This window comes from Mus musculus, chromosome 5, assembly GCF_000001635.26.
Source record: "Mus musculus strain C57BL/6J chromosome 5, GRCm38.p6 C57BL/6J".
Taxonomy (NCBI): domain Eukaryota; kingdom Metazoa; phylum Chordata; class Mammalia; order Rodentia; family Muridae; genus Mus; species Mus musculus.
The window spans coordinates 107,885,290-107,910,843 of record NC_000071.6 but is presented as its reverse complement, the minus strand read 5'-3'; the positions used below and the strand labels follow the sequence as shown (position 1 = coordinate 107,910,843).

General features: G+C 43.3%; 2 protein-coding genes and 3 non-coding genes across 6 annotated transcripts in view; 1 reads left to right on the top strand and 4 right to left on the bottom strand.

Moving 5' to 3' along the window:
* The window catches only part of Dipk1a (divergent protein kinase domain 1A), a 79,036-nt gene extending 76,234 nt beyond the window's left edge, over positions 1-2,802 (top strand). Inside the window, exon 5 of the mRNA NM_026062.4 lies at positions 628-2,802. Within this exon, the coding sequence (NP_080338.1) occupies positions 628-1,440 (813 nt within the window). The 3' untranslated portion in view covers positions 1,441-2,802. The remainder of the gene's footprint in view (positions 1-627) is intronic.
* Positions 1,839-10,336, bottom strand: Rpl5 (ribosomal protein L5). 2 transcript variants are annotated; one of them, NM_016980.2, is made up of 8 exons: positions 10,198-10,316; positions 8,905-8,974; positions 8,707-8,822; positions 7,441-7,575; positions 6,976-7,178; positions 5,950-6,127; positions 3,567-3,655; positions 1,839-2,947 (listed from the first exon to the last, which is right to left on the bottom strand). In NM_016980.2, exons 1-8 carry the CDS (start codon positions 10,198-10,200, stop codon positions 2,848-2,850), a joined length of 894 nt encoding a protein of 297 aa, NP_058676.1. In that variant the 5' UTR covers positions 10,201-10,316; the 3' UTR covers positions 1,839-2,847. The 2 variants fall into 2 exon arrangements, with proteins under 2 accessions (NP_058676.1, XP_006534747.1); XM_006534684.3 differs by having other exon boundaries at positions 2,792-2,947; positions 3,567-3,652; positions 10,198-10,336.
* Positions 3,368-3,499, bottom strand: Gm26387. Its single transcript, XR_003956068.1, has one exon. It is a non-coding gene; the product is annotated as a small nucleolar RNA SNORA66 (small nucleolar RNA).
* On the bottom strand, positions 5,536-5,667 carry Gm22270. Its single transcript, XR_003956067.1, has one exon. It is a non-coding gene; the product is annotated as a small nucleolar RNA SNORA66 (small nucleolar RNA).
* Snord21 lies at positions 6,196-6,289 on the bottom strand. The gene has a single exon. It is a non-coding gene; the product is annotated as a small nucleolar RNA SNORD21 (small nucleolar RNA).
* Positions 10,337-25,554: the final 15,218 nt, after the last annotated feature.

The window sequence follows — 25,554 nt, the reverse complement described above, 5'->3', positions numbered from 1 at the left end:
ACTAAATTGATCAGGCTGGCTTTGAATTGGGATCCTCCTATCTCAGCCTTCTGAGTAGCCAGGATTAATTACAGATGTGCACCATTACATTGGACTTGAAATTTAAAGTCCATTGTGGTGCACACCTATAACCCCAGGACTTAGAAAAGAGAAGCAAGAGAGTCAGGAGTTTGGTTTAGTCTTTGGGCTACGTTTGACTATCTCAAAAGAAAGAACACTTAAACACCCAAAAACAATTAGTATTAGAATAATTTACTTTTTATTCTAGAGAAATGGCTTAAATTTACTTGCCACTCAAGTGCATTAACTACAATTTAATTTCCAGAACCGACATGGTAGAAAGAGGGAACTGATTTCTACAAGTTGTCCACCAACATCCACCCACACAGCTGATCATGTGCACCACGTGCACACAGACGTCCTTACTGTTGCATTGCTAGCACTGTGGTGTGGCCTAGAACGGATTCTTTTACAGATGCTTTTGTTCTCTGTTGGACTAGAAGTTAAACTCAGGGCCTCACACATAGAACTCTAGACTTGGATTTACCTGCTAAACAGACTGGCCTTGAACTTAGGATCCTAATTCTAGTTTCCTCTGTGTAACTCAACAAATTCTTGTCTTGACAGGCAAAATTAGGTGACCAAGGGAACCTCTCTGAATTGGTTAATCTCATCTTGACAGTGGCTGACGGAGACAGAGATGGCCAGGTCTCCCTAGGAGAAGCCAAGTCAGCATGGGCACTTCTTCAGTTGAATGAGTTTCTCCTGATGGTGATACTTCAAGATAAAGAACACACCCCCAAACTAATGGGATTCTGTGGTGATCTCTACGTGATGGAAAGTGTTGAATATACCTCTCTGTATGGAATAAGTCTACCATGGGTTATGGAACTTTTTATTCCATCTGGGTTCAGAAGGAGCATGGATCAATTGTTCACACCATCATGGCCCAGAAAGGCAAAGATAGCCATAGGACTTCTAGAATTTGTAGAGGATGTTTTCCATGGCCCCTATGGAAACTTTCTCATGTGTGACACCAGTGCCAAAAACCTAGGATATAATGAGAAGTATGACTTGAAAATGGTGGATATGAGAAAAATTGTGCCAGAGACAAACCTAAAGGAACTTATTAAGGACCGCCACTGTGAGTCTGACCTGGACTGTGTCTACGGTACAGACTGTAGAACTAGCTGTGACCTGAGTACAATGAAGTGCACTTCTGAAGTAATACAACCAAACTTGGCAAAAGCCTGTCAGTTACTCAAAGACTACCTACTGCACGGTGCTCCCAGTGAAATTCGGGAAGAATTAGAAAAACAGCTTTATTCTTGTATTGCTCTCAAAGTCACAGCAAATCAAATGGAAATGGAACATTCTTTGATATTAAATAACCTAAAAACGTTATTGTGGAAGAAAATTTCCTACACAAATGACTCTTAGTTCATTTGGACTACTGCCATCATTGAGAATCTACTTATGATTTTGAGCATTTAAAGAGTGGCTTCTGCCCCCCAGGCCTGTGGAGTCATCATCTTAAATGCATGTTGTAACAATAATGGCAGGTGTAGGGCCAAGATGTCCAAAACTCATCCCTGCCCTTTTACAAGTCCACAAGTATATTCACTGTTAACTATCTTGACTTTAAAAAAAAAAAATTAATGCTGTGAAAATCCTCATTCCATAAACAGTGAGTGTTCTGTAGATGTTAGCCAGTCCCATTGCCGGACATTGTTTGCATTGAAGCTGCTGTTTAAACAAGGAAATTTATACATGAATTTACTAATGTTTTAGCATGGTAAAACTTTGCACATTAACACAAATTAAGAATGCCACACAGGTAAATTCAAATGACTCATTTATTAAAAAGTTCAGTTAATATAGCATGATTTACTGTGTACTTACACACTTTAACTTCAGATGGAGTCAACTGTGGAATGGCTTTTAGCTTCGGCATATATTCTACATGCTGAAGTTAGCATGCAGTTATCACTGTGACTGAAACTCATTATCTTTAAGCTCTGATAGGTTCATCTTAGTATCGTCACATTATCTTTGCTGGGGATGTAGGTAAGCAGTTAACTGTTTACCTGACCTGTGTAGCCCCAGTACCACAGAGCCTGACACTGTGAGGCAAGGCAAAGATGATAAAGATGCACAGCACCTCAGCTAAGACTGGATTAAGTCAGGAAGACAATTCTTGCTCCTTCTGGGATGAAGGGCTATTTACTAAGAGGCATAAGCACCTAATGCTTTCCCAAGTGAACCTGATATTCAAGGTTTAATATTTGACCCTTTCAAGTTATTTTCCTATGTACATTCATGTCTGGCATGTACCATAAAAATGAAACGTCCTAGACACCCCCTTCTCCTCAAACCAAATTTCACCGTTGTTCTCAAATCTTTAAAGCCATGGATTAGCACCAGTTGTTCACTTCCAAGATTGACCTTGAGATACTTTCTTCCCACTAATCAATTTGTTTGTAATAAATGTCCTGATGATCATGCTAATTACCAGATCTGAAAATCTGAAAGATAAGGACACCTCCCAGGAAGACTAGAAACCCAAGAAACACTCATGAGATTTGCAGGAACCCATGTAAGCTGGTTTTTCCTGGAGAAAGACTCTCAGCTAGGCATGGTAATACTTGCCCTTAATCCCACCAGTGGTAGGTTATGGTGCAACACAAAAGGTAAAATTAATTTAATTAATTAAATAACTATCTACTTCTTTGCTTTTGTAATTTCACACTATTTCCTATAGTCTCATTAATAACAGCTTAACACAGAAAAAGCTGCTTGATCAATATGTTTATTGTCTTTATGAAAAAATCTTCATAGAAAACTGCTTTAGCTTTCAGCAGCCCTTTCCTGAGCTCTGAGGAAGCTTGCCTTCTTTTGAGCAACCCGATCTTTCTTCTGGGCAAGAGACATTTTGGGACGATTCCACCTACAAAACAAAGTAAGGAATAAGACAGGAATATCTCTCAAGTGCAGCTGAAAAAAAAAATGACAAAACCTTTGTAATTGGATAGATTGAAAATCTCATTATCTGAAGATGTGTGTGTGTGTGTGTGTATGCATGTGTGTATATTATAGGTTTTCCTATATATCCTTTAGTTGGCTTTGAACTTGTTGCAATTGTCATGCCTCAAAACCTGAGTACACACATTAAGTTCTAATCCGGGTACTCAACTGCAATGGCTATATTCTCATTGTTTACGCCATCAAACTCAAGTCTATCTCAGCTGAGCATGATGGCTCACACTACAAGCCCAGTATTCACATTGTCAGGTAGAGGCAGAAATGTTATGAATTCAGGCAGGCAAAGAAAGGTTACTCTATAGGTAGCTAAAAAGAAACCATGCAGGACTGTACTGTAACAGAATGGGCACCTCAGTAGCTTCTGAGGTTGGCACATTGCTGTCACCACAATTACTCTAGCAAACCTGGTTCCCTCAGCTGCTGCCACATTATGCAGAGCTAGTGATCGAGTTTGCTCAAGTGCACAGAAATCTGACCAGCAAGATGCAGCGGGTTTCTTTCCTAGAGAATTGTAAACCACCCACCTCTTCTTCTTCACTTCTCTCTTGGGCTTCTTCTCATAGACTGGATTCTCTCGGATAGCAGCATGAGCTTTCTTATACATCTCCTCCATCTGGAAGAAAGCAAAGCAAACAGTATTTGCCTTCATTTCATGTGCCCTAAAGGTACAGTACCACCTGCATTCAGTTCTCAAAGGATCCTAACTAAGCCAATATTACCTCCTTATATCCCCAAGTGCAGCCCACCCTTATCCTTACATCTCACTGTTTAGGATGAACACCTGCATGCTTTCCTGAGAACTACAAGCCCATTTTTGTACAACTATACCATACTCTGTAGTCTACTGCCTCACCTAAATTCTTTCAAAAGAAGGTGTACACCTAAAAGATGTGAACTATACAGGGATAAAGACACACTAACAAGTGAGAGCAAGGGCATGAGGAGGGGGTTATCCTACCAAACTAGGTAACAATTTTTTTATCATCCCAAATATCCAAATTTATATTCCCTCTTATGTGACAGGCCTTTTAAGCCAGCACCAGAGACATACTATACCGTTGCCAATTTTAGTACGTGGTAGCTATCTTATTAGATTTCATTACTGGAACCTTTGATTCAAGTTTGTTTTAAAAAATTAAATTCAATGTGGTGGTGTACGCCTTTAATCCCAGGGAGGCAGAGGCAGGCGGATTTCTGAGTTCGAGGCCAGCCTGGTCTACAGAGTGAGTTCCAGGATAGCCAGGGCTACACAGAGAAACCCTGTCTCGAAAAACAAAAACAAATTAAATCCAAGGCTATAAACCCCTGAAGTATAATAGGTGCTCAAGAACAGGAATGCCAAGAGCTTGATACCCTGCAAGCTCTTATTAAAGTGACTGTAATCCAGCTTTCTAAACTAATTCATTTCAACATGGAAGAGGTGACAAAGAGAAAATAATTTCCTCACTCTCTCAAGCCAGTGATCCCAGTACTCAGGAGACAGAATGTTCTTCAACCCTCTATCATACAACCTGACAACTGCAAGTTAAACCACCCAGTTCTTTCAAACAGCTTCACTATGTAGATGAGGCCATGGACTCACTCACTCACTCTGCTGAGAAACATTAAGTCTGCAGGAGATTTCAGCAGCTACCCACAACACTCCTGATAAGTAAAAGCAACTACAGGATGGAAGCTCAGAGGCTGAACACAGAAGCTTTATCCCATAGAAAACCCTGAGCCTCAAGCTGAGCAAGCACAGCATGAGGAAGTCAGTACAAGACCCAGAAAGACAAGAAAGAAGTGAAGTGCACACAGGAAACCATGAACTGAGTCTCATGTAAGATTATGTCCAGAGGAGAGCGCACAGACCACAGAAAGTGCTTTCCACTCTATACTTCAGAGAGGAGACTTTAGAGTTGATAGATTCCAGTATCAAACTCAATTACTTCCCCAACCCCTACTTTTACAAACAACTGGTAGAGCCCCAGAGGATTTCAATAAACTCTAAACTGCAGTAGGGTATGGTAACTCACCCCTTTAAGTCAGACGGTCTTTTTTTTTTTTTTTTTTTTTTTGGGTTTTCCAGACAGGGTTTCTCTGTATAGCCCTGGCTGTCCTGGGACTCAACTCTGTAGACCAGGCTGGCCTCAAACTCAGAAATCCGCCTGCCTCTGCCTCCCAAGTGCTGGGATTAAAGGGTCAGGACTGTCTTAAATTCCATGGTGACCCTGGTTGAATATCAAGTCCCTAGACAAATCCAGGAGAAGTGAGGCTTGTCCTCCCCAACCTCAACCCCCAAAGCTGGGTGGTGGTGGCGGCGCACAACTTTAATCCCAGCACAAGCAGACGGATCTCTGATTTCCAAGGCCAGCCTGGTCTACGAAGTTGAGTTCCAGGATAGCCAAGGCTCCTCAGCAAAACCTTATTGCACAAATCAAAAAGTTAAGTCTCTTATAAAGCAGCCATTCAAAAAGGAAAAAAAAAAAAAAAAAAAAAAAAAAAAAAAAAAAAGGCTGTACTGTGACAGAATGGGCACCTCAGTAGCTTCTGAGGTTGGTACATTGCTGTCGCCACAATTACTCTAGCAAACCTGGTTCCCTTAGCTGCTGCCACATTATGCAGAGCTAGTGATCGAGTTTGCAGTTTTCTGACCAGCAAGATACAGCAGGCAATGCAGGAACCATTCCTACTACAGGGAGACTTTAAATGCTAGAAGCCCATATTTATTAGCATCTAAAAATCCTCTTCCCGCCTGACCAATATACTAACTTCACTCAAAAGGAGCAGCTGCTTAGTAGCCTATCTGTATCTACCCACAAAGCCACATCCAACCTTCCAGTTTGCAAAATAAAATCAATGTTAACACTACAACCACTGAAATAAGCAGTTTCTGTAAGTGAACATCATGTTCGGGTAAATTTTTACCATGTCTGGAGTTACGTTGTTCTTGATGTACTGAGAGAACTGTTTCTTATACGCATCTTCATCTTCCTCCATTAGGTAGCGCATGTAGTCTGCCACATTCTGACCCATGATGTGCTTCCGATGTACCTCTGCATTGAACTCCTTGCTTTCAGAGTCATAACCAGGGAATCGTTTGGTACTAAGATGAAAATTTTATGTCAGTATACAGACAAGAAATTACAACACTCCCAGGAATTCACTTCAGGAGCCGCCTTCAGTCCCGTCTTGAAACAATGATTACATCACATGCAATCAAAGGACCAACTACTAACTGCTCAGTTAGTGTGGTGTCATCATTGGCAGCTCATCTCTGAATTGCACAGATAAACGACCATAAACACACTTGCTTTTCACCTTCCTAGAGTCTGCTCTGCCCAGGGTGCCTCAGAACTCCTGGGCTCTAGCCAGCCTGTTGATCCCAAGAACCCAGAGCCACCAGTGCTTTCTTTCACAGGTTTCCTTGCCCTGTGGCACAGGTGGCAGTTCAAAAGTCATCCCTTAAGTATTTATTTCTCAGTGGTAGCTAGAATGAGTTAGTGACGTGTCTAAATCACAATCAATGAGGATGTTCAAAAAGAAATTTATGAAAATTTAAGTTAGTCAATATGCTAGTTACAACAAAAAAATGCATTAACTCTGAGGAATTACAAATTAATTTACTTCATCTCTAGTATTCAGCAATCTTAATGACTGAAAAGCTTTTAAATCTCAGGCTTTTGCCTCTAAATGTTTTATTCTAGAAGCCTCATTTTCCCCTAACCCAAAAAATGAACTTTGACTGGCAAATGCACAGGACCGGGGGTAGTGCTACACAACTTTAATCCTAGCACTCGGGAGACAGAGGCTGGACAATCATCACCCTGAGTTCTCTAGTACAGGTTCCTTGTACAGTAACTACACAGAACAGGCATTGAATGACTGCTAGTCAGTGAGTAACCAGTAGGAAATAGTGGAGTCATCACAGAAATCTTAAATACTATCTATTACCTATGAGGGATAGACAAGCCTCCATCCACAGCTCCCTTCAGGGCCCCAAAAACTTTATTGCCAGTTGTAGTTCGGGCAAGACCTGCATCCAGATAGCAAGTGAAGGCACCAGGCTGACCGTCAATGCTTTCCACATTGTATTCACCTCCATTCACCTCCACTTGGCCTTCATAGATCTTGTCCATGCCAAACCTATTCAGAAGCTATGAACAGAGAAGTCAACATAAACAGTCTCAGTACAGTCAAGCCACTAAATGTACTTCATGTTACAACAATCTCACAATTTGACTCCTACATTTCTTCAGTCTTTATATAGGTACCTGGGCTTTGCTGCCTATCTAAACGACTTGTCTACAATATCCCAAGACGACAACTTCCCAGACTGATAAAACCATGTTCCCTGCTGATGACTTTGCAAGCCACAAGCAAATAGCAGGCACCTTATTGAAGATATTATATACATACCCTGCGGGCCAGCAGCAGGCCAGTGCAATAGGCTGCAGCATAATTTGTCAGGCCAACTTTCACACCATATTTTGGAAGTTCATGTGCATATGCTGCACAGACGATCATATCCCCTTCTATACGGGCATATGCAATCTGCAGTGAGAAAAGTCAGGTTATTAACTTGTTGCTATCAATGCTTTGGTACCTGTCCCACCTAAGTGCCTCTTAACAAGCTGTGATGAGAAGAGACAACTCATTGAAGACTAATCTGTATGGGCATCAACTACATGGTGGTTTAGGGGGAAAAGTATGGTTAAAATACATATGGCATGTTAGAACTCAATTATAATAGCTCTTTCTAAATACTGAAGGCATTATTTATGGTGGGTGAGTTGGTGAAATCATAGGTGCCTTTAGAAGTCAACAAACTGGGCAGGAGATGATCTCAGACTAGATCCTGAGCTCATGGCTATATTGCAAGATTCTTTCAAGGCTGGCCTGGTCTACAAAGAATTACAGGTCAGCCAGGGTCATACAGTAGGACCCCATCTCAAAAAAGGGCACCTTTAATCCTAGCCCTGGGGAGGTAGAGGCAGGCAGAGCTTTAAATTCAAGGCCAGCCTGGTCTACAGGCAACAGCCAAGGTTAACTAAATAAAGATCCACCACCACCAAAGTCAGGTCTCACTTACTTAAAAGTATCTTTTGAGCTAAATTTAACCAAGTCTTAGACACTTCATCCTTAATTATCAGAACACCAGACAACCCCACCTTCAGTTAACAAAGTCACAAAAGGCAAGTGCACCTATCTCCTGACCAGCAAATTTTTATTGTAAAAGCCCTGAATACAGGGACTGCCATTTTTAAAGGGCTTTCAAAGTGGAAGACATTTTTGTGTATTTTAAAACCTATTTCAAACAGTAAATAGAAATAGCTTGTCATGCTGGGATGACAGATGAGCAACCCTGCCTGGCAACAAGAGTCCTACCACCCTATTACCAGCCTTTTTAAATCAGTAAAATGGCACACAAGCCCATAAAGTAAGCACCAGGAGTTAATGCGTGACAGATGAAGGTAATTGGAAGACTATTCATATCAACAGATTTCCCAGTCCTCCTCTCAAATTCCATAATGGAAATTAAGCAAAGCCAGGATTTCCAAACCTTCCCCCCACCCCCACCCCCCCCACCCGCCACTGAAATCTACTAACACAAGAAAATAGTCTCTCCCAAAAGTTAGAGTTGATGCGTCTGACCACACTACTCAAGTCTAGGACATAACTCACCTGGCAGATGATATCTCTGTTAGTTACACGAACTATCATCCTATATTTGGGTGTGTTGTACTTATTCTTGTCCTGGATCACCAATCGTTTTCGAGCATAGTAGTCAGTTTTACCCTCTGCAAGGGGAAAAAAAAATTTAACCAGGGAAGGTTCCACCTTGAAACAGTCTTCAGAAACTAAAACAGAAAAAGTTCATACCTCGCCGCCTTCGAAATCTCACTTGGTATCTTTTAAAGTAGGCCTTATTCTTGACAACTTTCACAAACCCCTTTAAAGGAAAAAAAAAATTATCAGGGCTTTGCTAATTGTTTCGTCCCATGACTTTTTTCTTTTGATACAGGCCAACTATGTAGCCCAACATGACCTAGCATTTGGTAGTTTCTGAGCGCCGAATTAATAGGCAAGAACCACCTGGGTTTTGGTCTGTATTTTTTTATTTAACTATGTAACAAAATCATGCCCAAGTTTCAAAAGCAAATTATTACAAGTGTCAACTTCTATAGCATGTTTCTAAGCTGACCGGAAACAAGAATCGCTGTTGTGCAGTGCTCAACCTTTAATAAGGTTAGTTCCTCATGCTGTGGTGACCCTTCCCCAAACCATAAATCTCGTTGCTGCTTCGTTAATTTAATCTTGTAGTTATTCATCGTTAATACAAATATCTGACAGATGGGTTAAGAACCAGATGGAGAACTGCTGTTGCACTGGTTCTCTTCGCCAAACACACCTAACTAAGCCTCAGAAAACACGTAAAGATGGCTGGGCGGAATAGGGCACCGACCCAAGTCGCTCCATCCACAACTGCAGGCTCCTTACTACAACTTGCAGGTACAAAGACATTTTCGTACTGCCTTTAAACAATCTTTCAATTCCTGTACCACTGATCGATCCCTACGCCAAACCGCCGGGATGTATCACCTACACCGGAGCCAATCTGTGCCGACAACTGCACACCTCACCGAGAAAGTTCAACCACTCGGCGCTCACTTCCTCCCTGCCTAAACCGGGCTCAAATGGCAGAGTACGATCTACAATTACTCCTCGCAAATGAAGAGCTGCACCCCACCTCTCAAGTCCGATCTCAGCAAATCTCTGAAAACAGGGCCAGACTCTGGCCAGGAAGAGCCAGGGGCCGCCACATCCCTTCCGGGACGCAGCAGCGCCACGGCCTCCACTGACAGACACTCCCGGCTTCAGGGCTCTGTGCGAGGCCGAGGGATTCGGGCTTCCGTGGCACGGCCTCCTGACGACCCCGGAGACAACTGCGGCTGGCAGCCGGACTCGGAAGCCTCGTCCCGAGCACCCTCCGCCGCGGCCCCTCCCCCGGCTGGCACCCGGCAGCCATTAGGCCACGCTGGAACGGCGGGCGCAGAGCCGGGAATCGAATGCCATCTGCCCCCCGGGTCGCACGAGCCGACCCCGAGCGGGCATCCGCGAGAGGAGGGGGCACCCCGGTGCACGCACGGGCCTGAGACCCAGATGCCCACTCACCATCCTGCGGAATAGAGACCCGCAACCGCGGCTCCACGCAGACCTGCAGAGTCGGCCGCGCTAAGGGGGAAAAAGACCGGAGTCACGTACGCATGCGCAGTATGTAGCACCACCAGCACGCAAGCGACGTGAGAAAGAGTGGCTGTAGGCCTCAAGATGCGCGGGCTATCGCCCCCTGCCGGTAGGAGGATGAATGTCATCTTCCTCCTCTCAACGAGCATGGAGGATGGGCGATGAGAAAGGGAAATAGAGGCTTTTTGCGAGGACTTTTTTTTTTTTTTTTTTGGGGGGGGGGTGGTTTTTCGAGATAGGGTTTCTCTGTGTGACCCTGGCTGTCCTGGAACTCACTCTGTAGACCAGGCTGGTCTCGAACTCAGAAATCAGCCTGCCTCTGCCTCCCAAGTGCTGGGATTAAAGGCGTGTGCCACCACTACCGGGCAGGAGGACATTTTTAAAAACACGCTCGGCATGCACGCACACACACCACACTTATATAATTATTTTTCTAAGCAGGAGGGGGTAAAAATTAAGTTAAATACATGAATTTGCCTATGCTGAAATCTTGCCTTCTCCATGACTTGACTCACTTCTGGAATATATATTTCGGAATTCCCAGCACACAGGGCCGCCGGGAAGCTCAGCCTCAGAGCCTCAAGTTTGAGTTAGAAGAGACTCTTCTGCCTTTGCATAGCATCTTGACATCTGCTTCAAGCATACTTTTCATTCTCCAGCACTTCTCAGAGTGCTGACCTCCAGTCAATTCTTAGTTACCTGTTACATGGTGAAAACAAAACAAAACCCACTGCACTCTCCTGTTGCCTTTATGCTTCCATTGTCCCCAGAATTCCTGACATTATGAGCGCCGCCTCCTCCATCACTCTTAGTCCCCTTCCTCAAGAAGTTTCTTTTTAGGACTGGGTGTGCAGCTAAGAATTGCAGCCTCAGTACTTAGAAGGGAGAGGAAAAAGAATCAGAAAGTGCAAGGCTAGCCTAGGCTACCTAGTGAATTGGAAGCCAGCCTGGGCTGCCTGAAGGAAAAGAAATGCATACAAACAATTATTTAAACACGTGAAAGAACAGTTATAAGGCTGAGAGCTTTAGAAAGTCTAAAAAAAGTCTGAGAGCCGGGCAGTGGTGGTGCACGACCTGGGAGGCAGAGGCAGGCAGATTTGAGTTTGATGCCAGCCTGGTCTACAAAGTGAGTTCCAGGTCAGCCAGGGCTACACAGAGAAATCCTGTCTCGGAAAACCAAAGTCAATGAGAATGCAATTTGAAAATTGCTTCCCTAGCCGGGCGTGGTGGCGCACGCCTTTAATCCCAGCGCTCGGGAGGCAGAGGCAGGTGGATTTCTGAGTTTAAGGCTAGCCTGGTCTACAGAGTGAGTTCCAGGACAGCCAGGGCTACACAGAGAAACTCTGTCTCAAAAAACAAAACGAAACAAAAAAAAAAAAAAAAAAAAAGAAAAGAAAAGAAAGAAAGAAAAGAAAAAACAAAACAAAGTTGCTTCCCCAAATTCTGTGTACCCAATTATTTTTAGCAATAGCATTTTATGACACTGGTGCTCAGATTTTGGAGGGGCAGTGGGACTCCTTAAAAATATTTGTATTTTTATGGATAGCTCAGCAGGTAAAAGTGATTGCTATACAAACCTGATGTACTGACGTCAGACCCCCGGAACCCTTATGGAAAGCCAGGAATGGAGTATGTACCTGTAATCCCAGCATTCCTGTGGTGAGATTCCAGGTTGAAGCCGAATCCCCTAGAAGTGTGTGGGTCAGCAGCAGCAATCAATAGAAAATGTCCTACAGCTGGATCTCATGTAGGCATTTTTCTCAGTGGAGGCCACCTCCTCTCTAATGATTCAGATCTTGGAGTTTCCCAGCTCCCACAAGGCAGCTCACAACTTTCTGAAACCCCAAAATCTAACACTCACACAGACACACATCTAGGCAGAACACCAAATAAAATAACACATTAAATAAACAGACAAACAAATGATAAAATGCTCATAATAAAATAATAAATAAAACACACATCAAATAAAAATAAATACTTTTTAAAAAAAAGTGTGCTCAGTTATTGTACTAGCTGGTTTTCTGTTTCAACTTGACACAAGTTAGAGTCATCAGAGAGGAGTTGAGAAAATGCCCCCATGAGGTCCAGCTGTAGGGCATTTTCTTGGTTGGTTGTTGATGGAGTAGGGCTCAGCTCATCCTGGGTGGTTCTATCCCTGAGCTGTGGTCCTGGGCTCTAAAAAAAAAAAGCAGCAGAGCAAGCCAGTAAGGAGTACCTCTTCATGGCCTCTGCATCAGCCTCTGTCTCCAAGTTCCTATCCTGACTTCCTTTGTGGAAGTGTAAGCTGAATAAACCCTTTCCTCCCCAAATGGCCTTTTGGTCATGATATTTCATCACAGCAATAGAAACCCTAAGTATGACAACTAGCATGCCTCCCCCAACCCCCGCCATTGGTTCTGATCATAATTATTTTATTTAGAAAGAAAAAAATTGTTTTGGTTACAGGAAATAAAAAATTCAAGCTCTTACAAATCCAGTACAGAAGTTTAAAAATCACTAATGACAGCAGGTAGAGATCATTAGACACACAACACTGACTCCTAGTCAGCTTTGGCTCTTCTTGCTCTTTAGTTCTCCAAGAAAAAGCCTCGGGCGATTCTTCTTTACCAGAATAATCTTCTCCATTGCTAAGTAAAACAAGAGTATTTGTTTACAACGGTGGTTCTCAACCTTCCTAATGTTGTGACTCTTTATACAATTCTTCATGTTGTTGTGACCCCCCACACCATAAATTACTTTGTTGCTACTTCATGACTGTAACTTTGCTACTGTTATGAATTGTAATGTAAATATGATGTGCAGAATATCTGATATACAACCCCCGTGAAAGAGTTGTATGTTGAAAAACGCTAGTTTACATAGTCCTTCAGTTTTACTGTTCCTAATTTCATTCTGAAAGGCAAATATACTCAAATCATAATTACCAGCTAACTTATCATGCATAATGGTTGCAATTCCTTAAACCAGTATATCATCAGCTGTATTCATTAAGAAAAAAAAAGGATTGGCTACACCACACCCACTTCACAAAACTTCCACTTCATTCTATCTGCCAAAGGGTAGCTTCAATCTTAGTTCTGAAAATCATAAATACACGCACGTGCGTGCACACACTCACACACACACTATATATATATGTGTGTACATATATATAGTGCATTTGTATATGTATGTATATAATGTTTACATATATATGCACATTAAGTAGTTCATATTATCTTTATTCTCAATTTTTCAAAGGTGCTAATAGTTCTCTCTTCTTCTCCTCCTCCTCCTTCTTCTTCTTCTTTTACATTTGTATAGTTTGTAAGGGCTATACTGTGTGTGCCACAGCAAGCATAGGGAAGTCAGAAGACAACTTGCAAGACAAAATTATCTCCTTCCACTATCAGAGTTCTGCTGATCAAAATCAGGTCACGGGGGTAGGGTAGCAAGTGTGTTTATCTGCTGTGCCACTTCAGCCCTGTCCCTGAATTGAGACAGGTGTTCAGTATGTAGCTCAGGCTGGCTTCAAACTTACAGTGATCCTTCTGAGTCTACCTGAGTCCTGAGACCGCTGGTGTGCATCACCATACCCAAATAAATTGAATTCCTTTTAGAATTCAGGTCTCTTTGGGTTTTGAACGCTTGTACTGACATAATTCAGAGCAAGCAGTAGTACACAAGTAGACATCACTAACTCAAAACGTTTCTGAAAAGACTGATTTGCTCATTGAGCACCTTTGCTGCCTTGCTGTATGTATGAACACGAGTGTACCTGGGCTTAAGTTTAATGTGGCGTATATGTAAAGGTATGTACACACAAAGGCTGTAAGAGTGTATGGGGTGTCTGCCTCTCTCATGCTCCACTTTATTCTTTTGAGGCAGAGTCTCTGACTGAACCAAACCTGAAACTTAAAATTCTTGGCTGCCCTGGCATCCAGCAAATGCCAGTTATCTTCTTGTCTCTGCCCACATTAGCACTGAGGTTACAGCCTGAGACCATGCCTGGCTTGTTCTCTAAGTGCTGGGATTTAAACTCAAATCCTAATGGTTAAGGAGGAAGCGTTCTTAACTACTGAGCCACCTCCCCAGCCTTGTGTTGCTATACTTTAATATCCTAGAATATCTCATACCAAGCCTAAATTAACTCTAGCTATTTTAACACAAGGAATGCATCTGGAGCCAGAAATTAGAACATGGAGACAAGTTAGAAATGGATGTTTAGGACTGAGCTTACAGCTCATTATAGTACTTGCCTTCCCCCACAACCCCCAGCCCCCCCACCACCCTTTTTTGGAAGGGAAGCTGGGCTAGTGCTCAGCAAATGCCAGTTATCTTTCTGTCTGTTCCCCTCCCAGTACGGAGGCTGGAGATTATACCTGGTTTCAGGTTCAGTAAGAGACTCTGCCTCAAAAGAATAAGGTGGAGAGTGACAGAGAAAGACACCCAAACACACTCTTATAGCCTTTGTGCGTACACACCCACACACATATGCTACATTTAAGCTTAAATTTTTTAGCACGGCAATAAAGGTACTCAAATAGCAAATCAGTCTTTTCAGAAAAACGAAGTTTGGGGACCTAGGTCCCATTGCCAGTAACAAACCTAGTCATGGGATATATATATATATATTTCCCTCAGAATTTGGGAGTGGAGGCAGTTGGATCAGAAATTAAAGGAGGAGGCCTTTCTGGCTACATCTTTATCTATCTATCTATCTATCTATCTATCTATCTATCTATCTATCTAGCCTCTGGCCACTTGGGGAATTCACCATTCTAGGCTAGAGATCTTACCTTAAAAAACAAACCAACAGGGCTGGCGAGATGGCTCAGTGGTTAAGAACGCCGACTGCTCTTCCGAAGGTCCCGAGTTCAAATCCCAGCAACCACATGGTGGCTCACAACCATCCGTAACGAAATCTGATACCCTCTTCTGGGGTGTCTGAAGACAGCTACAGTGTACTTACATATAATAAATAAATAAATAAATAAATCTTTAAAAAAAAAAAAAAAAAAAAACCAACAGCGGGGCGTGGTGGTGCATGCCTTTAATCCCAGCACTCAGGAGGCGGAGGCAGGCGGATTTCTGAGTTTGAGGCCATGAGGCCAGCCTGGTCTACAGAGTGAGTTCCAGGACAGCCAGAGCTATACAGAGAAACCCTGTCTCGAAAAACAAACAAACAAACAAACAAAAAACAACAACAACAACAACAAAAAACCAACAGAGGTGCTACTTAGATGTGGCACTTCATTATTTAAGACTCTTTTCCATAGGATGGAAAAATGGTCCAACAGTTAAGAGCACTCAATTACTGATTCTATTTCTAGCACAAGAGTGGCAGCTCACAACTGTCTTTAACTTCATTTCTAGGGACTCCATATCCTCTTCTGATGGACCACTGTGCTCATGAATGCATGAGGTGCACATTTGTACAAACATGTAAGAAAGAATTCCACAATTTGATTTTCTCTTGTTTTAAAAAAAATGTATTACTCAAGTCCTACTGGTCACAAAAGCATTTTTTCCCCCCAAATGTCAGCAGCATCAGAAACCAGTCTTCGTGACCTTCAGACACAATTGCCTTCTGTTTTGTGGACATAGCACAAGAAATTTGCGTTAGCATTTTCCTGGTGCCTAGATGGGAAGATGTCTTGGGACTTGGAAGCCCAGGAACCACTCTGCTCTGAGCTGGACAGTGTCCCAAGGGAAAGATATCGTGAGACATTGGAGCCCAAGAACCACACGGCTCTGAGCTGGGACAGTGTCCCAAGGGAAAGATTTCGTGAGACATGGGAGCCCAAGAACCACACAGCTCTGAGCTGGGACAGTGTCCCAAGGGAAAGATATCCTGAGACACAGGAGCCCAGGAACCACACGGCTCTGAGAGGAAGCCTCCTCAGCAGAGGCGCTGCAGCTCCCAGGGAGGTTACCCCAGCTGAGCTGAGGCGCTCAGGAGCCTCAGCCCTGCTCCAAATTTTTCTCTTCTCTTCTTTGGGTCTTCTGATGAGACACACCAGGCTGCAAACCTCATGAAAGAGATTTATTGGAGGTTCCAGGGTGAGGAAGGACGAATCCAGGGATGGCTGCCCTCTGCTTTCTGGAGTAGACAGCAGGGGACTGGACAGGGCAAGGCTTATATGGTTTCTTGGGGATGGGAATGGGGTGGGAGGGCTGGGGGAAAGCAGGGCCTATTCTGGGGTGGAGATTTCCAGGGTGAGGATATGTAGGATTTCTTTTTTTTTTTTTTTTTTTTTTTAAAAAAAAAACTCCAGGAGCTGTTGGACAACTTCTGATCAATGTATCACTTTGCAATGCTGGGCTGGAAATCAGCACTCTCCAAGAATCCTTTTTTAAAAAAAAAAAAGATTTATTTATTTATTTATTTATTTACTTATTATATGTAAGTACACTGTAGCTGTCTTCAGACACTCCAGAAGAGGGAGTCAAATCTCTTTACGGATGGTTTTGAGCCACCATGTGGTTGCTGGGATTTGAACTCAGGACCTTTGGAAGAGCAGTCAGTGTTCTTACCCGCTGAGCCATCTCACCAGCCCGATATGTGGGATTTCAAGTCTTCAGCTTGGAGGAGCTCAGGGATTGCTGGGTTTTGACTTTTCACTTAAAATTAGCATAATCTAAGGAGGGCTGGCGATGACTTTTATGACCTTTACAGAGGCTGGAAAGCCTTATGAACCTTAGGGATGTCCAGGGGAGGGGCTTGGCTGCTGGAGCTCTGCCTTAAGGGTTTAAACGGTTTACAAAGGGAAAGCCTTCCCTGCCACTTGAGTGGCATCAATAGCCAACAGTTAATCTCACAATTAAGTGTAAGTTGTTTCAGATTTAAGAAAATGTTTTTGCTAGAAGCTCTTGACTCTAGCTGCATATGTATCAAAAGATGGCCTAGTCGGCCATCACTGGAAAGAGAGGCCCATTGGACACGCAAACTTTATATGCCCCAGTACAGGGGAACACCAGGGCCAAAAAGGGGGAGTGGGTGGGTAGGGGAGTGGGGGTGGGTGGGTATGGGGGACTTTTGGTATAGCATTGGAAATGTAAATGAGCTAAATACCTAATAAAAAATGGAATAAAATGTTTTAAGGTCAAGAAGATGATTTATGGGTTAGTAATGCAAGTTATGATAGAAATTGATTTAGGTACAGATCTCTGAACTCACCAAGATAAGATTGGTAGTAAAGTACTTTATCCAAGTTTATCAAATACTAAGGGACCTGACATTATGAATGTAAATCTTATCTGATAAGTTCTCATAATTGTTAATTGTTGCTTATAGTTTACTATTGAAAGAAAAAGAGCCTTTTATTGGACTAAAAGGGAGAAATGTAGAGAGAATCTTTTGTGTACTGCCTGTCAATAAAATGCTGCTGGCCTATTAGCTGAGCCAGGTGGGAATTCCCATAGGGAGAGAGGAATTCTAGGATACAGTCAGGTGAGGGAAAAGATTGGTCTGGAACTCTGAGGGGACAGATTCTTGAAACTGAGAAGACATACCTAGCCACGAGTCACTCATAGTATAGAATATACAGGATAATTAAGTTACAGGCTATTTGGAGAACAAGACCAAGCTTATGGCCTAGGCATTTATCCATATATATATTTAAGTCTCAGAGTTGTTATTTCAGGAACTGGGGCACAGGTGGGGGAAAGCCCTCAGTTACACATGGGAGTTGGTTTGCTCTTGCCACTGTATGGGTACCAAGGTGTTACCAAGCACCTTTACCTGTTGAGCCATCTCAGCAGCCCCAATACTTAAAACATATGCCTCATAATAAACTTCATAAATCCTTTGAAAAACCCATTTGTTAAATCACAATGATAATATATGCCTTTTCCTTCCATTACTAGAGCATGTGAAAAAAAACAACTAAGATATGTACATATTCACCAAGATCTTTGGGAGAAACAACACAGATTATTGATTCTTTCTTGAGCATTTTAAAACAAGTACAACAAGGACATATTCCACACACAAAAGTGTAATTCTATCAGCTACAGAAACATCAGAATGGGACTGCTGTGTTGAATCACTCACTTGTCAGCATCCTAGAGTTATTTGATTGGTCTTGGAATGTGAGTGGACACTCCCTGTGAGGACAAGCACAAACTTGATACAGGGCCAGTGACTCTAGACACCTTAGCATCATGTTTGATGACTCTCTTTTTTCTGATATTCTGTGTCCATGTTCTATGTACATAACACTTTCTTTTCTTTTCTTTCTTTTTTTTTCTTTTTTTGGTTTTTCGAGACAGGGTTTCTCTGTATAGCCCTGGCTGTCCTTGAACTCACTTTGTAGACCAGGCTGGCCTCGAACTCAGAAATCTGCCTGCCACTGCCTCCTGAGTGCTGGGGATTACAGGTGTGTGCCACCATGCCCGACTTTCATACATGTATACTCAAACAACCTGGCATTCTTCTTTTGTCAAAGGCTTGTGTACCCTGAGCAAGCACACTGCACTGACAGTCCCACCCCGCCCCGCCCTGTTGTCATTGAGATGAAATCTCACCATGTTGCTCAGGTAAATATCAAACTTTGGATCTCCTGGGCTCAAGCAATCCTCCTGCTTTAACTTCCTGACTAATTTTTTTTTTATTTATTATATGTAAGTACACTGTAACTGTCTTCAGACACACCAGAAGTGGTCATCAGGTCTCATTACAGGTGAGATTTACAGGTGGCTGTGAGCTACCATGTGGTTGTGTTGCTGGGATTTGAACTCAGGACCTCCAGGAAGAGCAGTCTGTGCTCTTAACCACTGAGCCATCTCTCCAGCCCCTTGTTTTTCTAATTTTATTGAAGGTATTAGCATTGATGCTGGGTAGTTTGGTCTTGTTGCAGTTCCACTATGCAACAGAAGGAGGCACATGGTCTAAAGGGTAGAAGGCAAAGAGAAACCCAACAAATGATCCAGTCCACTACCAGTTGATGGGTTGAAAACTAGGAAGGAGGAGAAGAGGATACAGGTGGAATCTTGGGAGATGCTCACTAACACTCCTCTATTTTCTTTCTTTTTTTTTTTTTTTGGTTTTTCGAGACAGGGTTTCTCTGTATAGCCCTGGCTGTCCTGGAACTCACTCTGTAGACCAGGCTGGCCTCGAACTCAGAAATCCGCCTGCCTCTGCCTCTGCCTCCGGAGTGCTGGGATTAAAAGCGTGCACCACCACCAGAATTCTTAACCTATAAAATAGCAATAATAGTATCACCTATCTCTGAGTTACTTAACTATCCCATAATGTTATTTGTTTTTTGGTTTAAAATTTATTATTAAATACTTGTGGGTTGTTTTGAGACAAAGTTTAGAATGCCATTTGTGATGAGGGATGGTTTCTGATCCTTCTGGTTTGTCCTGTGAGAGACGTTTCCTGGGGAGGCATAGCACACACATTTCTATTCCCCTCCGAAAGGGAACCTATCAAAAACACAGTAACATCCGCACTGTGCTGGAAGTCATCAGAGAGGAGGGAGTACCAGTTGAGAAAAATGCCTCCAGGAGACTGGACTGCAAGCAAGACTGCAGAGCCTTTTCTTAATTAGCGATTGATGCCTTTCCCATGGTGTGGCATCATCCTGGGCTAATGGTCCTAGATTCTTTAAGAAAGCAAACTGAGCAAGCCAGTGAACAGCACCCTCCGTGGCCTCTGCATCAGCTCCTGCCTCCAGGTTCCTGCCCTGTGTGAGTTCCTGTCCTGAGTTTCTTTAATGACGAACTGTGGTGTGGTAATCATAAGCCAGATAAACCCTTTTCTCACCAAGCTGCTTTTATTTACGGTGTCTCATCACAGCAATGGGAACCTTGACTAAGAAAGACACGCACCAAAAGTCCAATTTGCTGAACCAATGAGTTGTACTGGAGTTACTAGCAGGAGTATGGGAGAGGGAGTTACTTACCAGGAATAGAAATGACTCAAATGCAGCTGCTTTGCCAGGCTGTGGTGGCTCTCACCTTTAATCCCTGCACTCAAGAGGCCAGCCTGGTGTGCAGAGTGAGTTCCAGGACAGCCAGGACTAAACATTAAAAACCCTGTCTCAAAAAACCCAAAGAAGCAAAACAAAACCCTCAAAACCCAAGACGGCTTCACACACACACACACACCCTCCCAGTGCTCAGCACACTGTGCAGACAGCCCAACAGGTCTTCTCTCAGCAGCTCTTCAGGTCAGAGTCTCCTTCAGCAGCTGTTTACTTCTTTTCCATAAAGCTGGGGAGGGACCGTCAACAGCCAGCCTTGCAACATTCTGCTTTCTCAGATATGTGATGTTTGTCCACCTGAATCTCGTGAGCCTCTCCCTGCCTCCTGGAGGGAATATTTCAGTTAGGAGGAAACTTCAACCTAGTGGCAGATCCCAAGGCCTTACGTATGCTAGTCTGACACTTTGCCAATGCAGCTACATTCCCAGCCTCCCTGCAATCCCCCTCCCCCACTTTAAAGACAAAGATTCACAGTCTATGAAGGGACTTTGGCCAGCCCGAGCCTGGCAAGCCTTGCCTTTCTCACCAATTCTCTCTTCCTAGCTAAAAAACGGGTAGATTACATTTCTAAAGCTAGCCACCAAGGTCTTTCCCCTTATTTGGCCACTTCCTCCTCCTGATACTGATTACCAACGTCCAGCTATCAAAAGTATTGAAACTCAACAACCAAAAGCCCTCTTTAGTACACCTAATTAATATGCCAAATCAAAATATACCACCGCTCTTCTGCTCCTCTCTCTCTCTCTCTCTCTCTGTGTGTGTGTGTGTGTGTGTGTGTGTGTGTGTTGTGTGTGGGTGTGTGTGTGTTTTCGAGACAGGGTTTCTTTCTCTGTATAGCCCTGGCTGTCCGGGAACTCTCTCTGTAGACCAGGCTGGCCTTGAACACAGAAATCCGCCTGCCTCTGCCTCCCAGGTGCTGGAATTAAAGGCATGTGCCACCACTGCCCAGCCCCTTTTTCTCTTCTTAAAAGTTAACCTGCAAGGTCATTTCTGCTTGAGTCAGAAAGCAACCACTTCAATTTCTCTTCCCTGCTTAGTAAAGGATTTCTCTGTGAAAACAGGTGTTTGGGTATGGTTTGTGCCCAACCTATGGTATGCAAGGGGGTAGGGGGAGGAGGGTTCCCTTCAGCCTAGACCAGATTAGCCAGAAACTCACTATGTGACTCAGGGTGGATTTGAACTTAAGACAGTCCTGCCTAAGCCTCCCAAATAAAGGCATATAATTTAAAAAAAAAGATTTATATACTTTTTTATGTGTATGAGTGTTTTGCCTGCATGTACGGACGTATACTTCATATACCTAATGCTGAAGAGTCCTATAGCTTTGGATCTCCTGGGATTGGAATTATAAATGACTATGCACTACCCTATGAATGATGGGAATCAAACCCGGGCCCTCTTGTTGTGTAACAATTTCCTTTGACATTGAAACATTCACCCTGCAGGGAAGCTCCAAAAGCAGGAGACTAAACCCAAAATAGTTTCAGAAAGTTCCTGAAAACCACCAGGTTCTCCAGACTCCCCTGCCAACGTAAGTAATAAAAGCCGAGAATCCTTCTCAGACTAAGTCAGAAGCTGAGTTGCAAAGAGGACGAGAAAAGTAGCAAAGAAGGCACTAGGGCTGGGCCAGCTGCCTGGAAGAGACTTAGGGTAACCGTATCTTCTATTCATCCCCGAAGGCTTATTGCCTCTGTCTGCTAACTAACCTAGGCCTAGCCCTGGAAGCTTCTAGCCACCATACAGCCGAATCTAGGACTAGAATGTTTTTAGCCTCAGAGACTTACTGCTGAATAAGCCCACCTTTTCTAGTTCTTTCTGAGCTCTGGCTGACTAGTTCAACTCAAAACTTAACCTAGGTGTTCTGGCTCAAAACTCCTCTACAAGCTGACTGATTTAAAATCTGGCTTTTCTCTCCACCTGATTTTGACTCTGCTTAAGCCTAAGACTGACGCTAGCAGTCTGTTCTAGTCTCCTGGCTCATTCTCATTCTCTGGCTCGTTCAGTCTTCTGTTGTATTTATGCCCAGGTTCTGCCTCCCAGCCCCATGCTCCCAGAAAAAAAGACTCAGACTCAAATTATATTTACAAATGCCTTGGCCATATAGCTTGGCTCTACTCTCACTAGATCACACCCAAAGATAACTTGTTCATGTTAAGCTACATTTTGCCATGTGGCTGGTCACCTGTGCTCAGGTACCACGAGTCTGTGTCCTCACATCTTCTCCAGCTCCTTTCTCCCAGAGTTCTTTCTCCTCTGGATGTCCCACCTCTACTTCCTGCCTAAGCCATAGGCCGTGGGCTTTTTAACTGACCTGTGAGGCATCCATACAATACAAAAGATGATCTCTCTACAGTCTCTGTGCTGCTCTCTCTGAAGGGGCCTCTTTTTCCTCTCCTCCTGAGAGTTGGGCATCTCCTATTCTGTCAAATCTTTCTCTGATTAATTAATTAGACTGCTACCTCAATTAGACATCACTTTCAAACATGGTGCTTCATTCTATATACTAACTTTACCTTCATTGTTTGGGATTAAAAGTGTGTGCTAAGGGCAGGTCTGTATTCCAGCCAGAGGGATTAAAGGGTATGTGCCAAGGCTAAGCCACACAACTACAAACAGCTTTTTTTCAGTAACACAATCTTGGGGTTCACAGTGTGATCAAATATCCTGCAACCATTCAGACCAACTGAGGCACCCCCGGAAAGGACAGGCACCAACCTGCTGAGCTGCCTGTGGGCTGTGTAGTGTGCTCCAAGTAGTCAGCTTTTGTGAGCTGTCACCCATGCTGAGGTGGGCTTTGGTAATGCAGATGTCTTTGAGTCATTTCCCAAACATTGGTTCACTGTTTTCACTTTGGTGGTATCTGGTTTTGATCTGTCATGGGCTCCCTTTCTGTGTTGAGTCTCCCTAGGTAAAATTTTGTCACAACACGAAGGACCCAGAATAGTGTGTCAAATCCCCTGAAATTGGAGGTATGGATCATAGTACCTTTATTCTGGTTTTTCAACTGCTCTTTGCTGTTTTCTTTTGGACCTACCCTAGATAGCCTTTGCTTCTACCACTTCATGGTGACAGCTCTCATCATGGTACGTACCATGGACAGTAATGTTCCTGAAACCCATGTCTTTTGACTTGTGGGTAGAAATCAACTCAGTGCTGCTGCTGCTTCTTCTTCTTCTTCTTCTTCTTCTTCTTCTTCTTCTTCTTCTTCTTCTTCTTCTTCTTCTTCTTCTTTTTCTTCTTCTTCTTTTTAAGATTTATTTATTATTATATGTAAGTACACTGTAGCTGTCTTCAGATACTCCAGAAAAGGGAGTCAGATCTCCTTGTGAGCCACCATGTGGTTGCTGGGAATTGAACTCAGGACCTCTGGAAGAGCAGTCAGTGCTCTTAACTGCTTAGCCATCTCTCCAGCCCCTTTTGTGTTTTTCTATACCCACCTTTCATATGATTAACATGGGATGGCTGTATAACTGGATTTTTAACAGAAGAGAGACTTAAGGCTTGAAAGGTGTAGAAAAAAATTCACCCAATAAACTGTACAGTGTTCTCTTCCCAATTGAAACATCAGAAAACAATGGAGATGAATGTGAAGCTTGCAGAGTTAGAGTAATTTTCTAAGTGTGGGAAGGAAAAGACCTTGGTCTACAAAAGCTTTTCACATTGACTGCGTGGTCTGAGATGGGGGTCTCTTCATACTTCCCAATCAGTGAGAGTCAGAGCATTGCCTAAGGTGGGCTTTCTCAACCTGTGGAACCCTTGTGGGGGGGCCAAAGGACCCTTTCACAGGTGTCACAGGTTTTACTGCTGTGAACAGACATCATGACCAATGCAAGGACAACATTTAATTTGAGAGTTCTACATCTTCATCTGAAGGCTGCTAGAAGACTGACTTCCAGGGAGCTAGGATGTAGTCTTAAAGACCACACACACAGTGACACACCTATTCCAACAAGGCCACACTTCCAAACAGTGCCACTTCCTGGGCCAAGTATATTCAAACCATGACAACAAGGGTCTCATATCAGATATACTTTGTATCAGATATTTACATTAAGATTCATAACAGAGCCAGGCATGGTGGCACACGCCTGTAATCCCAGCACTTGGGAGGCAGAGGCAGGCGAATTTTGAGTTTGAGGCCAGCCTGGTCTACAGAGTGAGTTCCAGGATAGCCAGGACTACGCAGAGAAACCCGGTCACGAAAAAAGAAAAAAAAATTCATAACAGTAGCAGAATTATAGTTATAAAGTAGCAAAAGAAAAAATTTTACTGTGTGTGTGTGCGCGCGCGGGGGTGGGGGGTGGGGAACTTAGGGTTTCTATTCTTGCACAAACATCATGACCAAGAAACAAGTTTGGGAGGAAAGGGTTTATTCAGCTTACAGTTCTACATAGCTCTTCATCACCAAAAGAAGCCAGGACTGGAACTCAAGCTGGTCAGGAAGCAGGAGCTGATGCAGAGGCCATGGAGGGATGTTCTTTACTGGCTTTCTTCCCCTGGCTTGCTTGGTATGCTTGCTTATGGAACCAAGACTACCAGCCCAGAGACAGTACCACCCACAAGGGGCCCTCCCACCTTGATCACTAATTGAGAAAATGCCTTACAGTTGGATCTCATGGAGGCATTTCCTCAACTGAAGCTCTCTTCTCTGTGATAACTCCAGCTTGTGTCAAGTTGACACAAAACCAGCCAGTACAGGGGGTGTTGTCACCAAAACATGAACTATATTAAAGGGTCGCATCATTAGGAAAGTTGAGAACCACTGCCCTAAGAACAACAGGAGGCCCTATGACCCAAGAGTCCTGGTTTTTTAATCTTTAGTCTCTGGGATTTTCTTTGAAGTAGAATTTATAAAAATCATTAAATGTTTTAGTTCAAGAATTTGCATGTTTTGGGTATGAAATATTTTCTTTTTCTTCTTCTTTTTTTCTTTCTTTCTTTCTTTTTTTTTTTTTTTTTTTTTTTTTTTTTTTTGGTTTTTTTGAGACAGGGTTTCTCTGTATAGCCCTGGCCTCAAACTCAGAAATTTGCCTGCCCCTGCCTCCCAAGTGCTGGGATTAAAGGCATGCACCACCACTGCCCAGCATGAAATATTTTCTACAAAAAGAATATTTGTCTGTGATAAAAGTTAATGTAGCTGGGTGTGGTGGCGCACGCCTTTAATCCCAGCACTCGGGAGGCAGAGGCAGATGGATTTCTGAGTTCGAGGCCAGCCTGGTCTACAAAGTGAGCTCAGGACAGCCAGGGCTATACAGAGAAACCCTGTCTCGAAAAAAAAGTTAATGTAACAAAGGCTTTTCATCTAGAACTG